Below are 22,593 nucleotides of genomic sequence, written 5' to 3' on the forward strand. Positions count from 1 at the left end.
AACAGGCTACCTAAGTATGATTCTCAATCAGAGACAACGAACGACACCTGCCTCTGATTGAGAACCACACTAGGCCAAACACATAGAAATATAACAACATAGAAAAAAGAACATAGACTACCCACCCCAACTCACGCCCTGACCAACCTAACACAAAGACATAAAAAAGAAACTAAGGTCAGAACGAGACAAATTGCTCATACTGTATATACAGAAACATAGTGTAGTATTTCTTTCTGATTAAAAAAGAAGAAGAAAGCTAGAGAAAGAGTCAAAAATAATAACATCTGAGATTAAATCTGATTGAATGTGATGCATCCTCTAACTAAGTAACATGTAGCATCATCACCTAGCTCAACCCCCATACACATTGACTTAGTTGCTGAGACATAAAGACACTGATTACACTGGTTCCTGGACCTCCTGACTGACAGTTGGCCTGACCAATCTGTCATCAACTCTCATTAAATTGCACTGGCATAAATACTCAGAATACACTACATTACTGTCTGGTCCACTCAGCATACCTGCTCCCCAATCCCAGAGCCCTGGGTTTCTCCTGACCCACCTGAACTGACCAGGAAAAACTCCAGGCCTTCATTATTAAAGGAGATACACTTCACAGAGCTCAAAAGGTAAGGAATACAGTTAAGGGTTTACTTGGTACATATATTTCATCATGCCCATCTAGTGTGGTGGTTGACAGGAAAAAAATATTTTTTAAACAGCTGATGTTGCCAATAAATTAGCAGATTTTTTTTTACAAAGAAAATGTATTTACTGAGCGATAATGTAAACACCCATTCTTCCAAACATGCTATTGTCCAATGGATTGATGATCATATTATGAGCAAATAAACTGATATTTTAATCTACAAATGGTGTCAGTAGAGGTGTTAAACCTATTGAAGTCATTACCCGATGGTAAATCTACAGGTTATGATCTTATGGACAATTTTTTTACTTCGCTATGCTGCTCCCCAGATTGCAGCTCCACTGAAATACATATTTAATTGGTCACTAGAAAAGGGAACATTTGCAAATGTATGGAAGCATGCTAAACTGTCCAATCCCAAAAGACAGCAAAAAAAAACATTACTCCTGCCAATAATCAACCAAATAGTCTACTCCCTTCACTCAGTAAGATATTGGAGGGTATTGTGAGAAGACAAATATGGGAGTACATGGAAAAGAATGATCTGATTACAGCCCATCAGCATGCTTATCGCAAAAAAAAAACATTCCACCATCACTGCATTGGTTGATATGACTGACCAGTGGCTCAATGCTATGGATAATGGCAAGTCTGTGGGTGTACTATTTTTAGATTTTAGTGCAGCATTTGATTTAGTGGATCATGAAATAATTTTGACAAAATTATTGCATTGTGGGTTTAAGGAGGCAGCATTGAGTTGGGTACAGTCATATCAAACAGACAGGAAACAATGGGTCATCAATGGATCATTTTCTTTCCCTCCTGCTTTAAACTGGAATACCGCAAGGCAGCTGCCTTGGGCCACTTCTTTACATAATATATACCAACGACCTTCCTTATGCCTTATCTGAAACTCAAGATACTATATTTGCAGATGATACTACAATTTATACAGCAAGACAATCGGTTCAATAGGTACAGCAAGCTCTACAAGTAGATCTGGGAAATATCAGGGAGTGGGTTTGCCGGAATAAATTAGTTTTGAACACCAAGAAAACCAGGGTTATGTTGGTCTGTTCCACCAGGAAAAGGCCAACACAGCATAGGATATAACAAGGTTTGTGGGGAGTACAAATTGAGGAATTGGCAGAATGTCCCGTTCATCATAACAAGGGGACCAAGGGGCAGCCTGATAAGAATACATTCTTCTTTAATGAAAGAGAACCACTGAACAAAGTATACAAAACGACCGTGACGCTATAAGACACGCGTGCTGACATGTAACTACACATAGACAATAACCCACAAAACCAAAATGGCAACCTAAATAGGATCCCCAATCAGAGACAACGATAAACAGCTGTCTCTGATTGGGAGCCAATTCAGGCCACCATAGACCTACATATACCTAGACATATCAAAACCCCATAGAATACAAAAAAATCTAGACAAGCAAAAAACACACATATCACCCTCGTCACACCCTGACCGTTCTGATCCAGAAAGTGATCAGGGTTGAAGGTTGTGGGCGTGACCCAGTGGTCCTGGTCTCTTAGAACAGAGTGAATCAAGGGAATTATCACGGTGCCCTGAGGGATATTGTACCCTCGAAATGAGATATTCTTGGTGGCGTAGTGCGGGATGTTGAACGGGACGATGTCCAGGAAGCGCTGCACCTTTATGGATGACAGCGTCTGTGAAGGGAAGGGACTTCCTGTCCTCCATCTGGGGAATGCGTTGTCGTCCAATGACTGTGTCAATCTCCTGCTGCATGTGCATCTGAATGTTGGGGAATTTGATGAGCACTATGAGGGCGTATCTGAGAGTGGTGCTGGTGGTCTCTGTTCCTGCCAGATAGGTTCAAGACTGTGGACACCAGGTTCTCATAATGGAACTCAGAGGAGGACACATCCTTCTCCTGGTTGAGTTTGGTAAGGAAGCAGTCTATGAAGTCTCTAGGGTTCCCTGGGTCCAGGGTTTCCTGGTGCTCATGGATCTTTTTCATCACAAAACCTCTCAGCTCGTCCACCTGGCCGAACACAACTTGTTGCCGACCAGGCAGGCGTTCCATCAGCCAGGGGAAGATGTAGAGCTGTCCCCAGGGGGTGCTTCCAAAGTGCAGTATGGCTGAGAGGATGTTGAGCAAGTGCAGGAAGTTGTCATCCTCGTAGCCGAAGCGCTGGCCAAACACCAGGGAGCAGATGACGTTGGACATGGTGCGACTCAGGAAGGGGTGGGGGTCAAAGGGCACAGCTTTAGTGCCGTCTAGACTGTCTATGAGATGTTGGCTCTCCTCCTGTATCCACTCTTCCATTCTCTTACGGCCCATCCCAAAGTCTCTCAGTGTGGTCAGGGTGAAACGACCCAGCTTGCGCCAACGCTCCCCTTACTGATGGCCAGGCCGTATCCCCTGGTAACTCGGACCAGAAAGGGGACGGGAGCTCGTCCTATGAAGTCCTCAGCCTGGTCCACCAGAGCCTCCTTGACCGCCTCGTACCCCACCAGCACCACAGCCCGCTGGCGCCCCAAATACACTGTCATCACTGGCCCATACACACCACTCCACTTGGTGAGCGTCTTGAAGGGGCCCTGTTTGTCCATCTGAAGCAGGTTGCCTAGCAGCGGCAGAGCGTGGGGTCCGGGGGGTAGACGGATATGTCTCTGTCTCCTCAGCAACCACAGTAGAACCAACACCAATCCGCCCAACACCACATCTCCATTACTCCGGCAGGCAAAACAACAACGTGGCTTCTTCTTCTTCTGCATTCTTCTTTATTCTTTTTTAACCCACCTCGTTTATCTACACCTCTCTTTAGTGTTTTCCTTCTGTCAGTGCAGCAGTGGCTGTCTGTCACTGTTGCATGCCTGACTGTGTGTGTGTGTTGAAGATGTTTGCAGAGATAAGGGGGTGTGTTGAAACTTGTCTGGGACAGAGGTAAACAACAGATCAAATGATTGGCTGCTGTCACGACTTCTGCCGAAGCCGATGCCTCTCCTTGTTCGGGCGGTGTTTGGTGGTCGACGTCATTGGTCTTCTAGCCATCGCTGATCCATTTTTCATTTTCCATTTGTTTTGTCTCGTTTTCCCATACACCTGGTTCTCATTTCCCTCATTATGTGTTGTGTATTTAACCCTCTGTTCGCCCCATGTCTTTGTGTGGTATTGTTTATTGTAGTGCTTGTGCACATTTTGTTTGACTGGTGCGCGTCGGGTTATTGTGCCCATACTTTGTATTTCGTATGCCGTTGGTTTTACTATTAACCTGCTCCGGCTATTATCAAGTTCTGCTCTCCTGCATCTGACTTCTCTGCCACCAGATACGCACCCCTTACAGCTGCTGACATCACAATCACGTGACTGCACCTTGACCCCCAACCAATTTATGCTTCTCAGGCCAATGTAAACAAGGCAAATGACAGTGCAGAAAACCAATAGTGTGGAAAGGACTGATATCTAATACTGTGTCTGTCTAGGTTTTAAAGCGTTATTTTTATTAAATGGAATACAACAAGGATAATAACAAGACAACCATAAACTGAGGACGATGTACATGACAATATTCTGTGGCGTACAGCAGGTCAGCCACCAGGGAGAGACTAGTCGAGGCCTGGTGACAGAAGGAGTGTACATCACGAGGCGACGACACCATCTGCTGGATGTGCCAGGTCTCGACGGGCTCTCAGGCCAGGACTAATTGGGGCTGATTGGGAGATGGTGAGTAATCAAGGGCTGATTGCTCACCCCACGGACCTCCCAGTACTTTGTAGATTATTGCATGGTATGCAGAGGGAGGTGTTTAGTCCCAGGGTCAGCTTATTGATGAGCTTTGAGGGCACTATGGTAGCTGAGCTGCAGTCAATGAATAGCATTCTCACAAAGGTGTTCCTTTTCTCCAGGTGGGAAAGAGCAGTGTGGAGTGCAATAGAGATGGCATCATCTGTGGATCTGTTATGGCGGTATTCAAATTGGAGGTTTCTGGGATAATAGTGTTGATGTCAGCCATGACCAGCCTTTCAAAGCACCTCATGGCTACAGATGATGTGAGTGCTACGGGTTGGTAGTCATTTAGGCAGGTTACCTTAGTGTTCTTGGGCACAGGGACTATGGTGGTCTGCTCAAAACATGTTGGTATTACAGACTCGGACAGGGAGAGGTTGAAAATGTCAGTGAAGATACTTTCCAGTTGGTCAGCGCATGCTTGCTGTACACATCCTGGTAATCTGTCTGGCTCTGCGGCCTCATGAATGTTGACCTGTTTAAAGGTCTTACTCACATTGGCTGATGAGAGCATGATCACAGTCTTCCGGAACAGCTGGTGCTCTCATGCATGTATCAGTGTTATTTTCCTCGAAGCGAGCATAGAAGTAGTTTAGCTCGTCTGGTACGCTCGTGTCACTGGGCGGCTCTCGGCTATGCTTCCCTTTGTAGTCTGTAATGGTTTGCAAGCCCTGCCACATTCAATGAACATCAGAGCCGGTGTAGTATGATTTGATCTTAGTCATGTATTGACGCTTTTCTGTTTGATGGTTCGTCGGAGGGCATAGCGGGATTTCTTATAAGCTTCCAGGTTAGAGTCCCACTCCTTGAAAGCGAGCGGCAGCTCTAGCCTTTAGCTCAGTGTGGATGTTGCCTGTAATCCATGGCTTCTGGTTGGGGTATGTACCTATGCTCACTGTGGGGAGGACGTCATCGCACTTATTGATGAAGCCAATGACTGATGTGGTGTACGCCTCAATGCCATCGGAGGAATCCCGGAACATATTCCAGTCTGTGCAAGAAAAACAGTCCTGTATCTTAGCATCTGCTTCATCTGACCACTTTTTTTATTGATCGAGTCACTGGTGCTTCCTCCTTTAATTTTAGATTGTAAGCAGGAATCGTTACTATATGAAATGTCATGGGGACAATCAATTATAAGATAAGCAGACTATGCATATGGAACTTTTTGCCCTCATTGTATTGTGTATTCATTTTATTTCATATTATTCAATAACAATTGCTTTCTAAAAAATAGGCCTACTGAGATTCCCAGCACCATTGCTCAGAATCTCAGACATTCTTTAATGCTGTTTTTTGGTTTCTAGTGGCAATTTTACTTTCTAAGATTAATTTGGTGCCTAACAAATTGTATAAACAGGTTCAGTATTAGAGATAAAGAACTGTTTTTTAAATATTAATATTTCACAGAGCAGCAGTATTGTTTTGTTAATTGAGGGAATATGAACATTGAGGTCGCCCAAGACGATAATTTTGGGGTTAATTAGTACTTTGATGGAATGATGGTAAAGCCCGTCTTGAACCTGTAACCAAAATGAAACTACTGTCAGACAGTACCAAAACCTATGCATTAGGCCTATATCCTCTTCATTACAGAACCTGCATTTTGAATCTTGCTTAAAACCTGTTTGGGATAGGGGGCAGTATTTTCACATTCGGATGAAAAGCATGCCCAGAGTAATCTGCCTGCTACTCAGGCCCAGAAGCTAATATATGCATATCATTAGTAGATTTGGAACACTCTGAAGTTTCTAAAACTGTTTGAATGATGTCTGTGAATATAACAGAACTCATATGGCAGGCGAAATCCTGAGAAATATCCAACCAGGATGTGGGAAATCTGAGGTTTGTAGTTTTTCAGGTGATTGCCTATCCAATATACAGTGTAAATGGGGTCATATTGCACTTCCTAAGGCTTCCACTAGATGTCAACAGTCTTTAGAACGTTGTTTCAGAATTCTACTATGAAGGGGGAGCGAAAAAGAGCTGTTTGAATCAGGGGTCTGGCAGAAAGCCATACATTTAGTCACGCGGCCGTGAGCACAAGTTCCTTTTCATTTCTAGAGATAAAGGAATCGTCCGGTTGAAACATTATTGAAGATTTATGATAACATCCTAAAGATTGATTATATACATCGTTTGACATGTTTCTACGAACTGCAATAGAACTTTATGACTTTTCGTCTGGACCTAGTGCCTGCACCTTGTGCATTTTGGATTACTGGACTAAACACGCAAACAAAAAGGAGATATTTGGACATAAAGATGAACTTTATCGAACAAAACAAACATTTGTGGAACTGGGATTCCTGGGAGTGCATTCTGATGATAAGTTAATATTTATAACGCTATTTCTGACTTTTACTGACTCCACAACATGGCGGGTATCTGTATGGCTTGTTTTTGTTGCTGAGCTCTGTACTCAGATTATTGCATGGTATGCTTTTTCCGTAAAGCTTTTTTGAAATCTGACCCAGCGGTTCCATTAAGGAGAAGTATATATTTAATTCTATGCATAACACTTGTATCTTTTATCAACGTTTATGATGAGTATTTCTGTAAATTGATGTGGCTCTCTGCAAATTTGCAGGATGTTTTCGAGGCACAACATTACTGAACATTATGCGCCAATGTAAACTGAGATTTTTGGATATAAATATTAACTTTATCGAACAAAACATACATGTATTGTGTAACATGAAGTCCTATGAGTGCCAACTGATGAAGATCATCAAAGGTTAGTGATTCATTTTCTCTATTTCTGCTTTTTGTGATTCCTCTCTTTGGCTGAAAAATGGCTGTATGGTTTTTTGACTGACCTAACATGGTGTGCTTTCGCTGTAAAGCCTTTTTGAAATCGGACACGATGGCTAGATTAACAAGAAGTATTAGGGAAGATTCAGAATTTGTTGGTAACATATGTAAGATGTTTTATATTCATCAAATGTGTGTAAGTTACTTCTCATCAGAATGGTATTTTTGTGTAATTCTGTGGTGACGTTGCAGTTATCTGTTCTATGTCAAAACTAAGTTGCCTGGGCCGCTGAGAGGGGAGAGGTCAAAGTGTCATCATGTGTAAACATATCTTTCACTCTCTACCTTTCCCATAGTGGGGAAAGGAAGGTTGCAGTGTCTGGAATCATTCTATGCTCCCTCTTATGTTGTTTCTATCTTAACCTATAGCCTCACCCTCCTCTCCGTGAGTTTGTCCAGGAGTTTGTATTTAGAGTGGGTTGTATATAAATGACAATTTGATATATGCCTGTTGTAATGGAGGATTGGTTTATGGTTCTGGGTTTGGGAAAGGAGACAAAGCTGAACGATGAGTTATGTCTATGCTGTCTGACTATGTGTGTCTTTGCTATTAAAGGAACTCAGTTGTATTGTAAGGGGGCTCTCAGAGGATTCACTGGGAGACACTGAATCAATCTGAGAGTCACAGGGTTGTGATAGAGCTCATATAATTAAAGATGGACTTTTATAACTAACTCTAACTTGTGTGTGTGGTTTGCTCCCATGATTTGGTAAATAGAGGAAATTTCCACGACAGAAGTTAAACTTTAATGTGTTGTATTGCACTTGTGAATGTATGAAAGTTAAATATTTCAAAAAAATATTTTTGAATTTCACCATTTCAGCGGATGTTGTTGAGGGGTTCCGCTAGCCTTAAGTTTTAATACACCAAATGGAAAACATTGTCTTTGTTGACAGAATTTTGTAGGAAATCTTTAACTAGTAGATACAGGCAGAATATACCGCACACCCATGAGGGGGTATAGCAGACACTAATTGAACATACATATGATTTGAACAAACATCACCACCATAGGTTCTATGTCATGTAGAAGAGGAGGTGTGATGGTGTGGGTTTGCTTTGCTGGTGACTGTCTGTGATTTATTTTGATTTCAAGGCACATTTAACCAGCATGGCTACCACAGCATTCTGCAGCGATAAGCCATCCCATCTGGTTGGCGCTTAGTGGGACTATCATTTTCTTTTCAATGACCAAACACACCTCCAGGCTGTCTAAGGGTTTTTGACCAAGAAGGAGAGTGATGGAGTGCTGCATCAGATGACCTGGCCTCCACAATCACCCGACTTCAACCCAATTGGAAGGTTGGGATGAGGTGGACCGCAGAGTGAAAAGCAGCCAACAAGTGCTCAGCATATGTGGGAACTCCTTCATGACTGTTGGAAAAGCATTCCTCATTAAGGTTTTTGAGAGAATGCCAAGAGTGGGCAAAGCTGTTATCAAGGCAATGGGTGGCTACTTTGAAGAATCTACAATATAAAGTACATTTTGATTTGTTTAGCACTTTGTTTACTACATGATTCCATGCGTTATTTCATCATTTTGATGTCTTCACGATTATTCTACAATGTAGAAAATAGTAAAAAAAATAAAGAAAAACCCTTGAATGAGTAGGTGTCTACATTCTAGTTTTTAGCTACTTTGCAACTACTTAGCATTTTAGCTAACCCTATCCCCTAACTCTAACCTGAACCCTTTAGCTAACCCTTCCCCTAACCTTAACCGTAATCCTAACCTTAACCCTCTAACCTAACCCCCAACCTTAACCCTAACCTAGCTAACATTAGCCACAAGTTCCCAAACGGGTCCACAGATGATGCAATCTCTTTTGTACTCCACACTGCCCTTTCCCACCTGGACCAAAATGAACACCTACAAGAGAATGCTTTTCATTGACTACAGCTCAGTATTCAATACCAGTCCCCTCCAAGCTCATCACTAAGCTAAGGTCCAAGGGACTGAACCCCTCCCTCTGCAACTGGATCCTGGACTTCCTGACGGGCCGCCCCCCAGGTGGTTAGGGTAGATAACATCACATCCGGCACGCTGATCCTCAACACGGAGGCCCCAACAGGGTTGCGTAGTAAGTCTCTTCCTGTACTCCCTGTCACCCACAACTCCTACATCATCAAGATTTTTGATGACACAACGCCTTTATCACCAATGACGATGAGACAGCCTATAGGGATTAGGTCAGAAACCTGGTAGTGTGGTGCCAGGACAACAACCTCTCCCTCAATGTGGACAAGACAAAGGAGCTTATCGTGGACTGCAGGAAATGCAGGGCCGAACACCATTGACATCGAGAGCTTCAAGTTCCTCGGTGTCGACATCGCTAAGGCCCTATTCTGGTCCAAACACACCAACACAGTCATGAAGAGGGCACGACAAAGTCTCTTCTCCCTCAGGAGGCTGAAAAGATTTGGCATGGGCCCTTAGATCCTCAAAACGTTTACAGCTGCACCATTGAGAGCATATTGACTGACGGCATCACTGCTTGGTATGGCAACTGCTAGGCATTCGACCGCATGGTGCTACAGAGGGTAGTGCGTACGGCCCAGTACATCACTAGGGCCGTACTCCCTGCCATGCAGGACCTCTACACCAGGCAGTGTCAGAGGAAAGCCCTAAACATTTAAAGACTCCAGCCACCTAAGTCATAGACTGCTTCTCTGCTACCACACGGCAAACAGTGCCGGATTGGGACCAATAGCCTTCTGAACAGCTTCAACCCCCAAGCCATTAGACTGCTAAATAGTTTTTAACTCTATGCACACACACTGGACTCTACACACACATACCCACCCATCGAAAATTCACACTGGTTATCTACTCCGATTTCGGAGCACTCTCGTCTGAGTGTGTCGGAGCGCAGAATAACAGAAGCATTTACAAACAGGCAACATCCATTGAATATGACCGGTCATAGCAAAAACATCAGCAAAAAAAATAAAATCAATTGTTGCCAGCAGGACAGTTAGTCACCAACGCTCTAGATAACATGAAAACAGCATAACCGGCTCTGCTAGGGTGAGTAAAATGGTCAGAGTGAGGTGTTCTTTCATTTGTGTCTGGAAGCTAGCCATCTTTAGCCAGTTAGCTTGGGTGCTTGACTGCCGTTCTGAGGTCAGAACTCTTGGATTAGTGTGCACTCAGAACGCTCCGACAGCGAAATGCTCTGAATTTACTGATGGACAATCTGACAATGCTCTGAATTTACAAACACCCAGAGCAAACTCTGAGCACACTCTGGCACTCCAGAGTGAATTTCAAATCAAATCAAATTGTATTGGTCACATACATGGATAGCAGATGTTATTGCGAGTGTATCGAAATGCTTGTGCTTCTAGTTCCAACAGTGCAGCAATATCTAAGTAATCTAACAATTCCACAACAACTACCTAATACACACAAATCTAAGTAAAGGAATGGAATAAGAATATTGACATATAAATATGGATGAGCAATGATCGAGGGCATAGTTACACTGACACTCCAACACATACAGACATACACTCATTCACATTAACACGTACACGCATTCGCCAAACACACACACTTACATACTCATCAAATACACTGCTGCTACTGTATTATCTATCCTATTGCCTAGTCACTTTACCCCTACCTATATATCTCCATTTCCTCATACCCCTGCACATTGACTCTGTACTGGTACCCCATGTACAGTGCATTCAGAAAGTATTCAGACCCTTTGACTTTTTCCACATTTTGTTACGTTACAGCCTTATTCTAAAATTGATTAAATGTTTTTTTTCCTCATCAATCAGCACACAATACCCCATAATGACAAAGCAAAAAATGTTTTTTAGAAATGTTTGCAAATGTACAGTACCCGTCAAAAGTTTGGACATACCTACTCATTCAAGGATTTTTCTTTATTTTACTATTTTCTACATTGTAAAATAACAGGGAAGACCTCAAAACTATGAAATAACACATGGAATCAAGTAGTAACTAAAAGTGTTAAACAAATTTAAATATTTTATATTTGAGATTCTTCAAAGTAGTCCCCCTTTGCCTTGATGACAGCTTTGCACACTCTTGGCATTCTCTCAACCAGCTTCCTGGAATGCATTTTAATTAACAGGTGTGCCTTGTTAAAAGTTAATTTGTGTCACACCCTGATCTGTTTCACCTGTTTTTGGGCTTGTCTCCACCCCCCCCTCCAGGTGTCGCACATCTGCCCCATTATCCCCGTGTATTTATACCAGTGTTATGTTTGTCTGTTGCCAGTTTGTCTTGTCTCATCAAGCCTACCAGCGGTTTCCCGTACTCCTGTTTTCGTTCGTCTCTTTTCTAGTTTTCCCGCTTTTGACCATTCTGCCTGCCCTGACCCTGACTGCTGTTCTGTACCTTTCGGACTGCTCTGGATTACTGACCTCTGCCTGCCTGTCGTTTGCCTGCCTACTGTTTTTGTAATAAACTGTTGTTACTTCGAACTGTCTGCATCTGGGTCTTATCCTGAGGTCTGATAAGTTTGTGGAATTTCTTTCCTTCTTAATGTGTTTGATTCTCTCAGTTGTGTTGTGACAAGGTAGGGGTGGTATACAGAAGATAGCCCTATTTGGTAAAAGACCAAGTCCATATTATGGCAAGAATAGCTCAAATAAGCAGTCCAGCATTACTTAAAGACATGAAGGTCAGTCAATCCAGAACATTTCAAGAACTTTGAAAGTTTCTTCAAGTGCCGTCACAAAAACCATCAAGCGCTATGATGTAACTGTCTCTCACAGGAAAGGAAGACCCAGAGTTACTCTGCTGCAGAGGATAAGTTCATTAGTTACCAACCTCAGAAATTGCAGCCCAAATAAATGCTTCACAGAGTTCAGGTAACAGATCTCAGCATCAACTGTTCAGAGACTGTGTAAATCAGGCCTTCATGGTCAAATTGCTGCAAAGAAACCACTACTAAAGGACACCAATAATAAGAGACTTGCTTGGGCTAAGAATAAACATTAGACCGGTGGAAATCTGTCCTTTGGTCTGATGAGTCCAAATTTGAGATTTTTGGTTCCAACCACCATGTCTTTGTGAGATGCAGCGTAGGTGAACGGATGATCTCTGCATGTGTGGTTCCCACCGTGAAGAATGGAGGAGGAGGTGTGATGGTGCTTTGCTGGTGACTGTCCATGATTTATTTAGAATTCAAGGCACACTTAACCAGCATGGCTACCGCAGCATTCTGCAGCGTTACGCCATCGTATCTGGTTTGCACTTAGTGGCACTATCATTTGTTTTTCAACAGGACAATAACCCAACACACCTCCAGGCTGTGTAACAGCTATTTGGCCAAGAAGGAGAGTGATGGAGTGCTGCATCAAATGACCTGGCCTCCACAATCACCCGAGCTCAACCCTATTGAGATCATTTGGGATGATTTGGACCGCAGAGTGAAGGAAAAGCAGCTAACAACTCCTTCAAAACTGTTGGAAAAGCATTCCAGGTGAAGCTGGTTGAGAGAATGCCAAGAGTGTGCACAGCTGTGAAGGCAAAGGGTGGCTACTTTGAAGAATCTACAATAAAATACCTTTTGATTTGTTTAACACTTTTTTGGTGACTACATGATTCCATATGTGTTATTTCATTGTTGTCTTGAATATTATTCTACCATTTAGAAAATAGTAAAACTAAAAATAGTAAAAATCCTTGAATGAGTAAGTGTGTCCAAACTTTTGACAGGTACTCATATATATATATATATATATATATATATATATATATATATATATATATATATACTGAAATTTACATAAGTATTCAGACACTTTTCTCAGTACATTGTTGAAGGACCTTTGGCTGCGATTACAGCCGTGAGTCTTCTTGGGTATTACGCTACAAGCTTGGCACAACTGTATTTGGGGAGTTTCTCCCATTCTTCTCTGCAGATCCTCTCATGCTCTGTCAGGCTGCACAGCTATTTACAGGTCTCCACAGAGACGTTTGATCGGGTTCGTCCGGACTCTGACTGGGCCACTCAAGAACATTCAGAGACTTTCCCAAAGCCACTCCTGCATTGTCTTGGCTGTGTGCTTGGATTGTTGTCCTGTTGGAAGGTGAACCTTCGCCCCAGTCTGAGGTCCTGAGTGTTTTCATCAAGGATCTCTCTCTACTTTGCTCCGTTCATCTTTCCCTCGATCCTGACTAGTCTCCTAGTCCCGGCCACTGAAAAAAAATCCACAAGTCATGATGCTAACACCACCACCACCATGCTTCACCATAGGGATGGTATTGGCCAGGTGATGAGCGGTATCTGGTTTACTCCAGATGTGACGCTGGGCATTCAGGCCATAGAGTTCAATCCTGGTTTCATCAGACCAGAGAATGTTGTTTTTCATGGTCAGAGTCCTTTTAGGTGCTTTTTGGCAAACTCCAAGCGGGCTATCATGTGCATTTTTACTGAGGAGTGGCTTCCATCTGGCCACTCTACCACAAAGGCCTGATTGGTGGAGACCTTCAGAGATAGTTGTCCTTCTGGAAGGTTCTCCCATCTCCACAGAGGAATTCTGGAGCTCTGTCAAGAGTGACCATCGGGTTCTTTGTCACCTGCCTTATCAAGGCCCTTCTCCCCTGATAGTTCAGTATGGCCGGATGACCAGCTCCAGGAAGAGTCTTGGTGGTTCCAAACTTCTTACATTTAAGAATGATGGAGGCCACTGTGTTCTTGGGGACCTCCAATGCTGCAGAAATGTTTTGGTACCCTTCCCCAGATCTGTGCCTCGACACAATCCTGTCTCGGTGCTCTATGGAAAATTCCTTCGATTTCATGGCTGGGTTTTTGCTCTGACATGCACTGTCAACTGTGGGACCTTATATAGACAAGTGTATGCCTTTCCAAATCATGTCCAATCAATTGAATTTACCACAGGTGGACGCCAATGAAGTTGTGAAACATTTCAAGGATGATCAATAAAAACAGGATGCACCTGAGCTCAATGTCGAGTCTCATAGCAAAGGGTCTAAATATTTATGTAAATAAGATATTCAAGTTTTTTATTTTTTATAAATTTGCAAACATTTATAAAAACTCTTTTCGCTTTTTCGTTATGCGGTATTGTGTGTAGATTGAGGAAAACAATTCATGAATACATTTTAGAATAAGTGAAGTGGTCTGAATACTTTCCGAATGTACTGTATAGCCAGCCCCTCGAGTCATTTAATATAATGCATAGAACTAGAAATGCTAACCCAACAAGGAACTTGTTCTATGGTTGAACGTGCTCCATGGTTACCAACGCAATGACGCTTTTCCGTATCCAAGACATCTCCAGCGCTGAAGAGGCGAGCTAGCTGATATATTTTCAGATATCACCGTCAATAAACATAGATAGTTAAAAGCGTTGTGTAACTATTCGTTTGTCTATTCAGTTAACATAACAATTAGCAGTAAAAGATTCGGGTGTTTGGCGTCAACAATGGTGAGTAACATTAGCACGCTAAGCTACTTTAGCCCAGCTAACGTTAGTTTGCTAACTAGCTTAAGTAGCTAGCAACATGATATGGCCAGCTTGCTGGTGTGGATTTAGCAAGGGATCAAATCAAATTGTATTCGTCACATGCGCCGAATACAACGGGTGTAATGTTAGACTTAACCGTGAAATTATTGCGTACGAGCCCTTCCCAACGATGTAGAGTTAAAAAAAAAAACATTAATTAAAAATAAATAGTAGCTAACACAAGAGGAATACAATACCCAATAATTGAGCTATATAGTTACCACGAGTACCAAATCAATGTGCAGGGGTATGAGGTAGATATGTACATGAGTCATGTCATGAAGGCAGGGTAAAGTGACTAACGACGTTAACGTTAGGCATCAGGATACAGTAGACATAACTCCAGTAAAATAAAGAACAGAGTAGCAGCATTATGCTTTGTCACGTCTAGTGCGCGAACAATCTCTGTAATCGATAAGGTCGTCTGCACGGATTGTTAGCTTGCTGACGTTAGTTTAGTCAGTGAGTAGCGAAAATGTAAACATTCGCTAGCTAGACCTCTAAAATGTACTATAACGTTTCCATGACGACGCAGCGCTGCATGCTGATTAGCTAGAGTTTCCACTAATTGCCACAGTCAAAATGGACCAAATCGTAAAAATTAATGAAAAATTAAGACCAAATAGCTCATTTTAGTTAAGGTTAGGCATAAGGTTAGCAGTGTGGTTAAGAATGGGGTTAGGATTAAAATCCCATTTGAAGTAGAGAAATTGTTCGATATTGTGCTTGAAACAGTAATTTAACCTGCTAGCTAAACAACTTACTATAATTAATGAAGAGGGCCACAACCACAGATCCGTCTTCTAGTTTATGTTACTTGGCTGGAAATTGACATCCATCCCTGCCCCTCTTTCTCTCTCCTTGAAGGCTGAGTTTGGTTTCAATGAGCACCATCAGAATGAGGCCATCAACTACATGCGCTTTGCACGCTCCAAGAGGATCATCAGACTCAAGACCATTGACTCCTGCTTCGAGGACCTTAAAGACAGCAGGTGTTGTATCACACAATTTTAGTTTTTTTTAATCACAGCTAGCCAACTATGTTTGTTAGAGGAATGCAAGTCTGTCTTTTTAGGACAGCTTTGAAGGGTATTTGTGTGTATCTCCAAAGAAGAAGTTCCCCCACAGGGAGAAAGAGTTATTCTATTTATATTCTATTATAGGCTAGTGGAGGAGACATTCACAGTGGATGAGGTGCGGGACATGCTGGACGGGCTGCAGCTGGTTGTGCGAGGGGAGGTGGAGACAGAGCTCATCAACACGGCCCACACCAACGTGCTGCTGCTTCGGCAGCTCTTCTCCCAGGCTGAAAAGTTCTACCTCCGCCTGCAGACTGACATATCAGAGCTGGAGAACAGGTGGGCTGTGGGGAGGGGTGGGATATCTCAGAAGTGGACTGTGGGGATGAGGGGGGGCTTCAAGGACAGGCTGAAGCCCATTTTGCGGCTAAGTTGGTAGAGCGTGGCGCTTGCAACGCCAGGGTTGTGGGTTCGATTCCCACGGGGGACCAGTACAAAAATGTATGCACTCCTAACTGTAAGTTGCTCTGGATAAGAGCGTCTGCTTAGTGACTAAAATGTAAAAGAGTAGGTAGTACTGAGAATTAGGGGGTGTATGTGAAGGTATATTTCAGTTTAACATTGGAAACTAGCTGGTGGCTCAGTGAATCTCAATAGCGCACTTCCTAAATCTAAACTCAGACTTAAGGCTATTGAAGCAATTACGCAATGGGTTAATAGCAGATAGCGGTTTCTCTCACTTCACTACACTTTTCCCCCAACAATACAATGAAGTGGGTGGGTGAGGTTAAAGACCTTTCCATCACACTCACTGCTTCACTCTGAGGATGGATCTGAACTTGTTACTGGGGCACAGGAACATGCCACTTTGAAATGTATAACATGGCTCTGTGATGTGGAGCACATTTCCAGGCCGAGGGACTGTGTTAATGGGTCTTTTAGAGAGGGAGGGGAAAGCCATTCCTTTTACAGTCCCAACTTTTTGATGTTGAAAAACTGACAAGTCCATCAGCAATGTAGAACGGAGACAGTGATTACATGGCAAATTGTATTAGAGAGACCATTTTCGTACTTTACGAACAAAACTTTGATTTGCCTCTAAGGATATTGTGAGGTTGTTGTGAGATTGGTACATGAGTGTGAGGGAATGAGAGATATTGGTTTAATTCAATTTTTCTAACAATTTGGGTCTTTGTTTGTATTTGCCATCTAACATCTGCTGAATTGAGAATATTAACCAGTTGTGTTTAAACTACATTTGACCTTTATTACACGGACACCAGTCATAGAACAAAAACAAAACATACAAAATCAAGCCTGTGCTGAAGGTGTTCCGTAGGCCTCAATCCCGTGTGGCTGTTAGCAGGGTGTCAGTAGCAGGGAATACGCCCATAGAAGCCAAAGAGCTACATGCATTCTGCAGCTTTTTCAAACCACATATAAGCGTGTAGCGGGGTGCTTTGTTTTATCACAGACAGTTTAAATAAATATCTTCAGGAGGATAACAATTGTTTTATTTTTCTTCTTAAAGAGACATACAGTAACTGCCAGGTGGCTGCTTCCCTGTACTCCACGTCAAATGTTTTGCACAATGTTATTCTGTTGATCTCTTTCATAAAGAAACATGCTAAGCTGTTAGGCCAGTTGGCCCCTACTTTCAGAAGCCCAATGAGTCAGTACACTCAATGAAACTCACTTTATGGTATCAAACATTATGTCATTACTCTGGTTCGTTTAAAAGCTATACATGTGCCTAAAAGTATAACATTTTCTAATTTTTTGTACATCTCTCTTTTTCTCATCCCCTTTGCTCTTTTTCATTTTCTAACAGAGAGTTGTTAGAGCAAGTGGCTGAGTTTGAGAATACTGAGTTTAAAAACCCAAATAAGGTGAGTGCCCAACCACTGAACTATTTCCCCTTTATAAAAAATAATTGTGCATGTATTACATATTTAGGGTTAGGGCTGAAATGTTGCACTTTCATAAAATACACAGCACTTGAATCGTATCACAATTGGAAATGGTATACCTTTTTAAGTGAATGTTTTAAGTCCATGTTATCAAGGTAATGGACAGCTGACAACATATATTGATGCCATTTATTGATGGGAGAGTATGTGCTCACTTACATGCCTTACTTCCTTTCCCAGACTAACCAAGAAATTAGCAAGCCCAAGTTAGCACCGCTGAATGAAGGTGGGGTATCTGAACTTCTCAACAAGGTAAGGTACTCAAACCTCATCTGGTAGTACAGATGTATTTTGTAATAGCACCAGCTCAGCAGCTATATCACCAGCCATCTCATCAACAGTTTCTTCACATTGGTTTTTCATCAGGAGATATCAAGGCTACAAGAAGAAAATAATAAGCTCAAAGGCAGGCTCCGGACTTTGGAAACCCAGGTACCTCACACATCTGAATCAATAAAGTGTATTTCTGATTGACATGTTCTTACTTAGTTATGATGTTGCTTATCAATGGTGTGGTACTGTAGATTTGGACATAATTTTGTCAAGTTCTGTACCTGATCACATCCATGATCATGATTAGTTTATAATGACACGACATTATTCACCTGAATGACTCCTGATTTCCTAGTAACCACAGAACAATCATGAGCTGCTTGTCTGCTAGAGTGGAATGGATAGCCGACCAACTGCCTGGTTGGTTATTTGGGTAGCTATTTCCTTGGAGAGGGGTTTGGAAGGGGCTCCTTTTCATTTTGAAGTGCATTTTGAAGTCGTCATTAATGTATAAAATAAAAATAGTAATCTGCATAGTCTGGAATCCGTGTGTGTAAACTGCGTATTGAGGATTAACATATTCAGGATTTCCATTTTATACTCCTAAAATAAACAAATGAAAGACACTGTACTGTAGCAAGCTAGCTATCTGGCTAGAATAGCCTGCTATGTTACTAACTAAGTTATGTTATAGTACTCTAGCTATTGCCATTCCAGCTGACAATCAGAGCTTGCATTTCAGAGCAGAGCGTCCAGAGTGAATTTACGAACACACCCTTTAATGCACTCTACTTATTGTAACTTTTGACATCATTGTAATTGTGCTCATGTTTCCACCTGACCTACACCTGACCTTGCTAATTGAATGATCGTATCACTTATATGTTGGTATCACTTACATGCAGTATACTGATTGTTTTTCAGGCCATGGGTGCGTTGGATGAGAAGACCAGGGCGGAGAGAGCTCTCAAAGACTTGCAGAAGGTCAAGGGGGAACAGCAAGTACTGTAGCACCATAAGGGCCATGGGTTCAAGGTTTTGGGTTAACAATATAACAAACAAATCTGGTTCAAAAGACCATAGAATGACAACTGCACTTAACTTTTCAGTAGTATTTCCTGTTTACTTTCTGATTTTTGTGCATTGTATAATTTTTTTCTTTTTAGTGAAGTTGTCCACATGCTGGACTTGTTTATGATGTGTTGAAACTTTTGTCCTGCTTTTTTTCTGAACGATTACTATTATTTAATTTGCTTTCATGGAAATCAACTGGTATGTATCAATCTGACCCTATGCTTTGTGTGTTGAATATATGTCAATCTGAGTGTGCATCTCAAATGGCACCCGATTCCCATAGAGCTCTGGTCAAAAGTACTGCACTGTATAGGGAAAAGGGGGCCATTTTGGAACGCGCATAAAAGTTCACCCACTGACATGCTGTGTGTTTCTCCCCAAGATGGCCACCCGTTCTCAGGAGATCACTAGTCTGGAGGACACGGTGGCAGCACTGCAGGAAGACTACCAGAAGTCCCTGAGTGTCAACGCTGCCTCCCAAAGAGACCTGCAGGACAACCTGGTGTCTGCCAAACATGACCTGCTCAGGGTACAGGAACAACTGTCCCTGGCAGAGAAGGTACGTGCTTGGCCCATACCCTATACCTGATGCGTTTCACATAAATCCTGCATTGATTTCAACCAATGGACAATTGTGTGAACTTCAGTCTCAAAATACAGTGTTTCCGGAAAGTATTCAGACCCCTTGACTTTTTCCACATTTTATTACGTTACAGCCTTATTCTCAAATTGATTAAATATTTATTTTCCTCATCAATCTACAAACACTACCCCAGAATGACAAAGTGTAAACAGGTTTTTAGAAATGTTTGCAAATTTGTTTTATTTTATTTACATAAGTATTCAGACCCTTTGCTATGAGACTCGAAATTGAGCTCAGGTGCACTGTTTCCATTGAAAGGCACACACCTGTCTATATAAAGTCCCACAGATGGCAGTACATCGTAGAGCAAAAACCAAGCCATGAGGTCAAAGGAATTGTCCGTAGAACTCCAAGACAGGATTGTGTCGAGGCACAGATCTGGAGAAAGGTACCAAAACATTTCTGCGGCATTGAAGGTCCCCAAAAATACAGTGGCCTCCATCATTCTTAAATGGAGAACCACCAAGACTCTTCCTAGTGCTGGCTGCCCGGCCAAACTGAGTAATCAGGGGAGAAGGGCCTTGGTCAGGGAGGTGACCAAGAACCCGATGGTCACTCTGACAGAGCTCCAGAGTTCCTCTCTGCAGATTGGAGTACCTTCCAGAAGGACAACCCTTTCTGCAGCACTCCACCAATCAGGTCTTTGTGGTGGAGTGGCCAAATGGAAGCCACTCCTCAGCGACAGGGACTGGGAGACTAGTCAGGATCGAGGGAAAGATGAACGGAGTAAAGTACAGAGAGATCCTTGATGAAAACCTGCTCCAGAGCGCTCAGGACCTCAGACTGGGGGCGAAGGTTCACCTTCCAACAGGACAACGACCCTAAGCAGACAGCTAAAACAACACAGGAGTGGCTTCGAGACAAGTCTATGAATGTCATTGAGTGGCCCAGCCAGAGCCCAGACTTGAACCAGATCGAACATCTCTGGAGAGTCCTGAAAATAGCTGTGCAGTGACGCTCTCCATCCAACCTGACAGATCTTGAGAGGATCTGCAGAGAAGAATGGGAGAAACTTTCCAAATCACTGTAATCACTGCCAAAGGTGCTTCAACAAAGTACAGAGTAAAGGGTCTGAATTCTTATGTAAATGTTTTTATTTTTAATACATTTGCAATCATTTCTAAAAACCTGTTTTTGCTTTGTCATTATGGGGTATTGTGTGTAAATTAGTGAGGAGGAAAAACGATTTAATCCATTTTAGAATAAGGCTGTAACGTAACAAAAAGTTAAAGGGTCTGAATACTTTCCGAATGCACTGTATATCTGCCATTTCGAGGTTATCATGCAATCGGGTTTTGTGTGTGTGTAGGAGCTGGACCGGAAGTTCCAACAGACTTCTGCCTACCGCAACATGAAGGAGATCCTCACCAAGAAAAATGAGCAGATCAAGGACATCAGGAAACGGCTTTCAAAGTGAGTCGGTTGATTATTATACAAATTTGTTATGTATGACTGGTTGATTGAGATTCTTCTCCTGAAAGATGATTATGTTTGCAGTTCCTGTCTAACAACCTTCTCTGCTAACAGTTCCAATGTATCAATTCTAGATACGAGTCTGATGAATGAACCCTTTGCATCACACAACAAGACACAAAATGGAGGTTAAAATACACGACAAAGGGTAGAAATGGCCCAAAAGTTGGGACTGTCACTCTGGAGAAGGTTTTTGCCCGTTTACCATTTATTCTACCCCACTGCAGGAGCAGGTGCTTTGAACAAAAAATTGAATTGAGAATATCACCTGTAGTTCAGAACCTTTCAGAAGAATCGTATCATCTCGCTGATCCAGCAGCTTTTGTAGTCATTGGCTTTAGGAGATGATTGCAGGGTATTAAGGGTTAGGGGCTAATCGACAGAGCCTCCTATGGTCAGTCTCACTGGGAGATATCTAGGAGCTGGAGCTTTGTGTGTTTAGTAGTAGGTTTTCCTCATTGCACTATGCAAGTACTTTCACGTCCTTGACTTGCTGTCTAAAACGGAGGCCTTCTGAATAGGAGAGATATGCTTGAAGCTCTGGTGCTGTCTATATCTGATGGTGATGGGTAAATTTTTCCATGACACCAATATAAATTATTGGCTCTTCTCAAGACTGTATAATCTTTTTCACCTATTTCTATGTAGCTGGGGTATCATGCAACATCTGTTTATATGTATTCAGCTGGCGGAATTGAGCTCCAAGTTTTAATGATAGTGAATAGTCATGGCTAATGGTACATATTATGAATCGCAGCATAACATTCCAAAATATCTTGAGGGGAAGGTTTTGAGGGAAACGTTTACGTATGATTTGACATGTTTTCTTATTTTTCTTACAATTTTTATCCTGTTTTAGCATGTAAAAATGATTGGAACGATCAGAGGTTGGACCTAAGCAAATGTATAAGTACTTCCCTACACATATAGAATATTTTTATGGGAACAGTGAACTTTTTTGTCCTTAACCCTGATAATAGCCTGGTATCAAGGCATATATTGTATTCCGTCTGGTACCAGGCCAGAGGCATATGTGTGTAATATGACAAAAATTCTATGTTGCTGTCTTTGACGTAATGCTCTTGTAGAGTATGATACACGACCACCTATGTCATATTAGACGTGTATGTGTGATATGTTTGAATTGTTGTGGGGTAATAAAAGCTGTTACCAAAATGTCAGCTTCTTTCACATTTGTTCAAAGTACACCATGGGACAGAATATAAAAGATGTGGGCCTGCAAGCAGCTATCGGTGTATCACACTACAATGAATGGGATGGGCCTGGATATGGGTGGTGGCAGTGCTGCCTTCTCTATGGGTCGAAGCAGGGGGCTGGGAGCGTGTGCCGCCCTGGCTGTAGCATCTGCTTCTGCAGG

At 42.3% G+C, this 22,593-nt stretch overlaps 1 protein-coding gene and 1 pseudogene across 4 annotated transcripts; one reads left to right on the forward strand and one right to left on the reverse strand.

Annotated features, from left to right (window-relative positions):
* The first annotated feature begins 227 nt into the window (after positions 1-227).
* On the forward strand, positions 228-22,391 carry lztfl1 (leucine zipper transcription factor-like 1). 4 transcript variants are annotated; one of them, XM_036935415.1, is made up of 10 exons: positions 228-635; positions 15,631-15,755; positions 15,927-16,121; positions 17,614-17,671; positions 17,933-18,004; positions 18,119-18,184; positions 18,950-19,027; positions 19,482-19,658; positions 21,052-21,155; positions 21,290-22,391. In XM_036935415.1, exons 2-10 carry the CDS (start codon positions 15,679-15,681, stop codon positions 21,306-21,308), a joined length of 846 nt encoding a protein of 281 aa, XP_036791310.1. In that variant the 5' UTR covers positions 228-635; positions 15,631-15,678; the 3' UTR covers positions 21,309-22,391. The 4 variants fall into 4 exon arrangements, with proteins under 4 accessions (XP_036791310.1, XP_021476482.1, XP_021476484.1 ...); XM_021620807.2 differs by lacking the exon at positions 228-635 and adding an exon at positions 4,062-4,370; XM_021620809.2 differs by lacking the exon at positions 228-635 and adding an exon at positions 14,338-14,685 and having other exon boundaries at positions 18,950-19,009.
* LOC110535662 lies at positions 635-3,598 on the reverse strand (annotated as a pseudogene).
* Positions 22,392-22,593: the final 202 nt, after the last annotated feature.

Source organism: Oncorhynchus mykiss, chromosome 11, assembly GCF_013265735.2.
Source record: "Oncorhynchus mykiss isolate Arlee chromosome 11, USDA_OmykA_1.1, whole genome shotgun sequence".
NCBI lineage: Eukaryota > Metazoa > Chordata > Actinopteri > Salmoniformes > Salmonidae > Oncorhynchus > Oncorhynchus mykiss.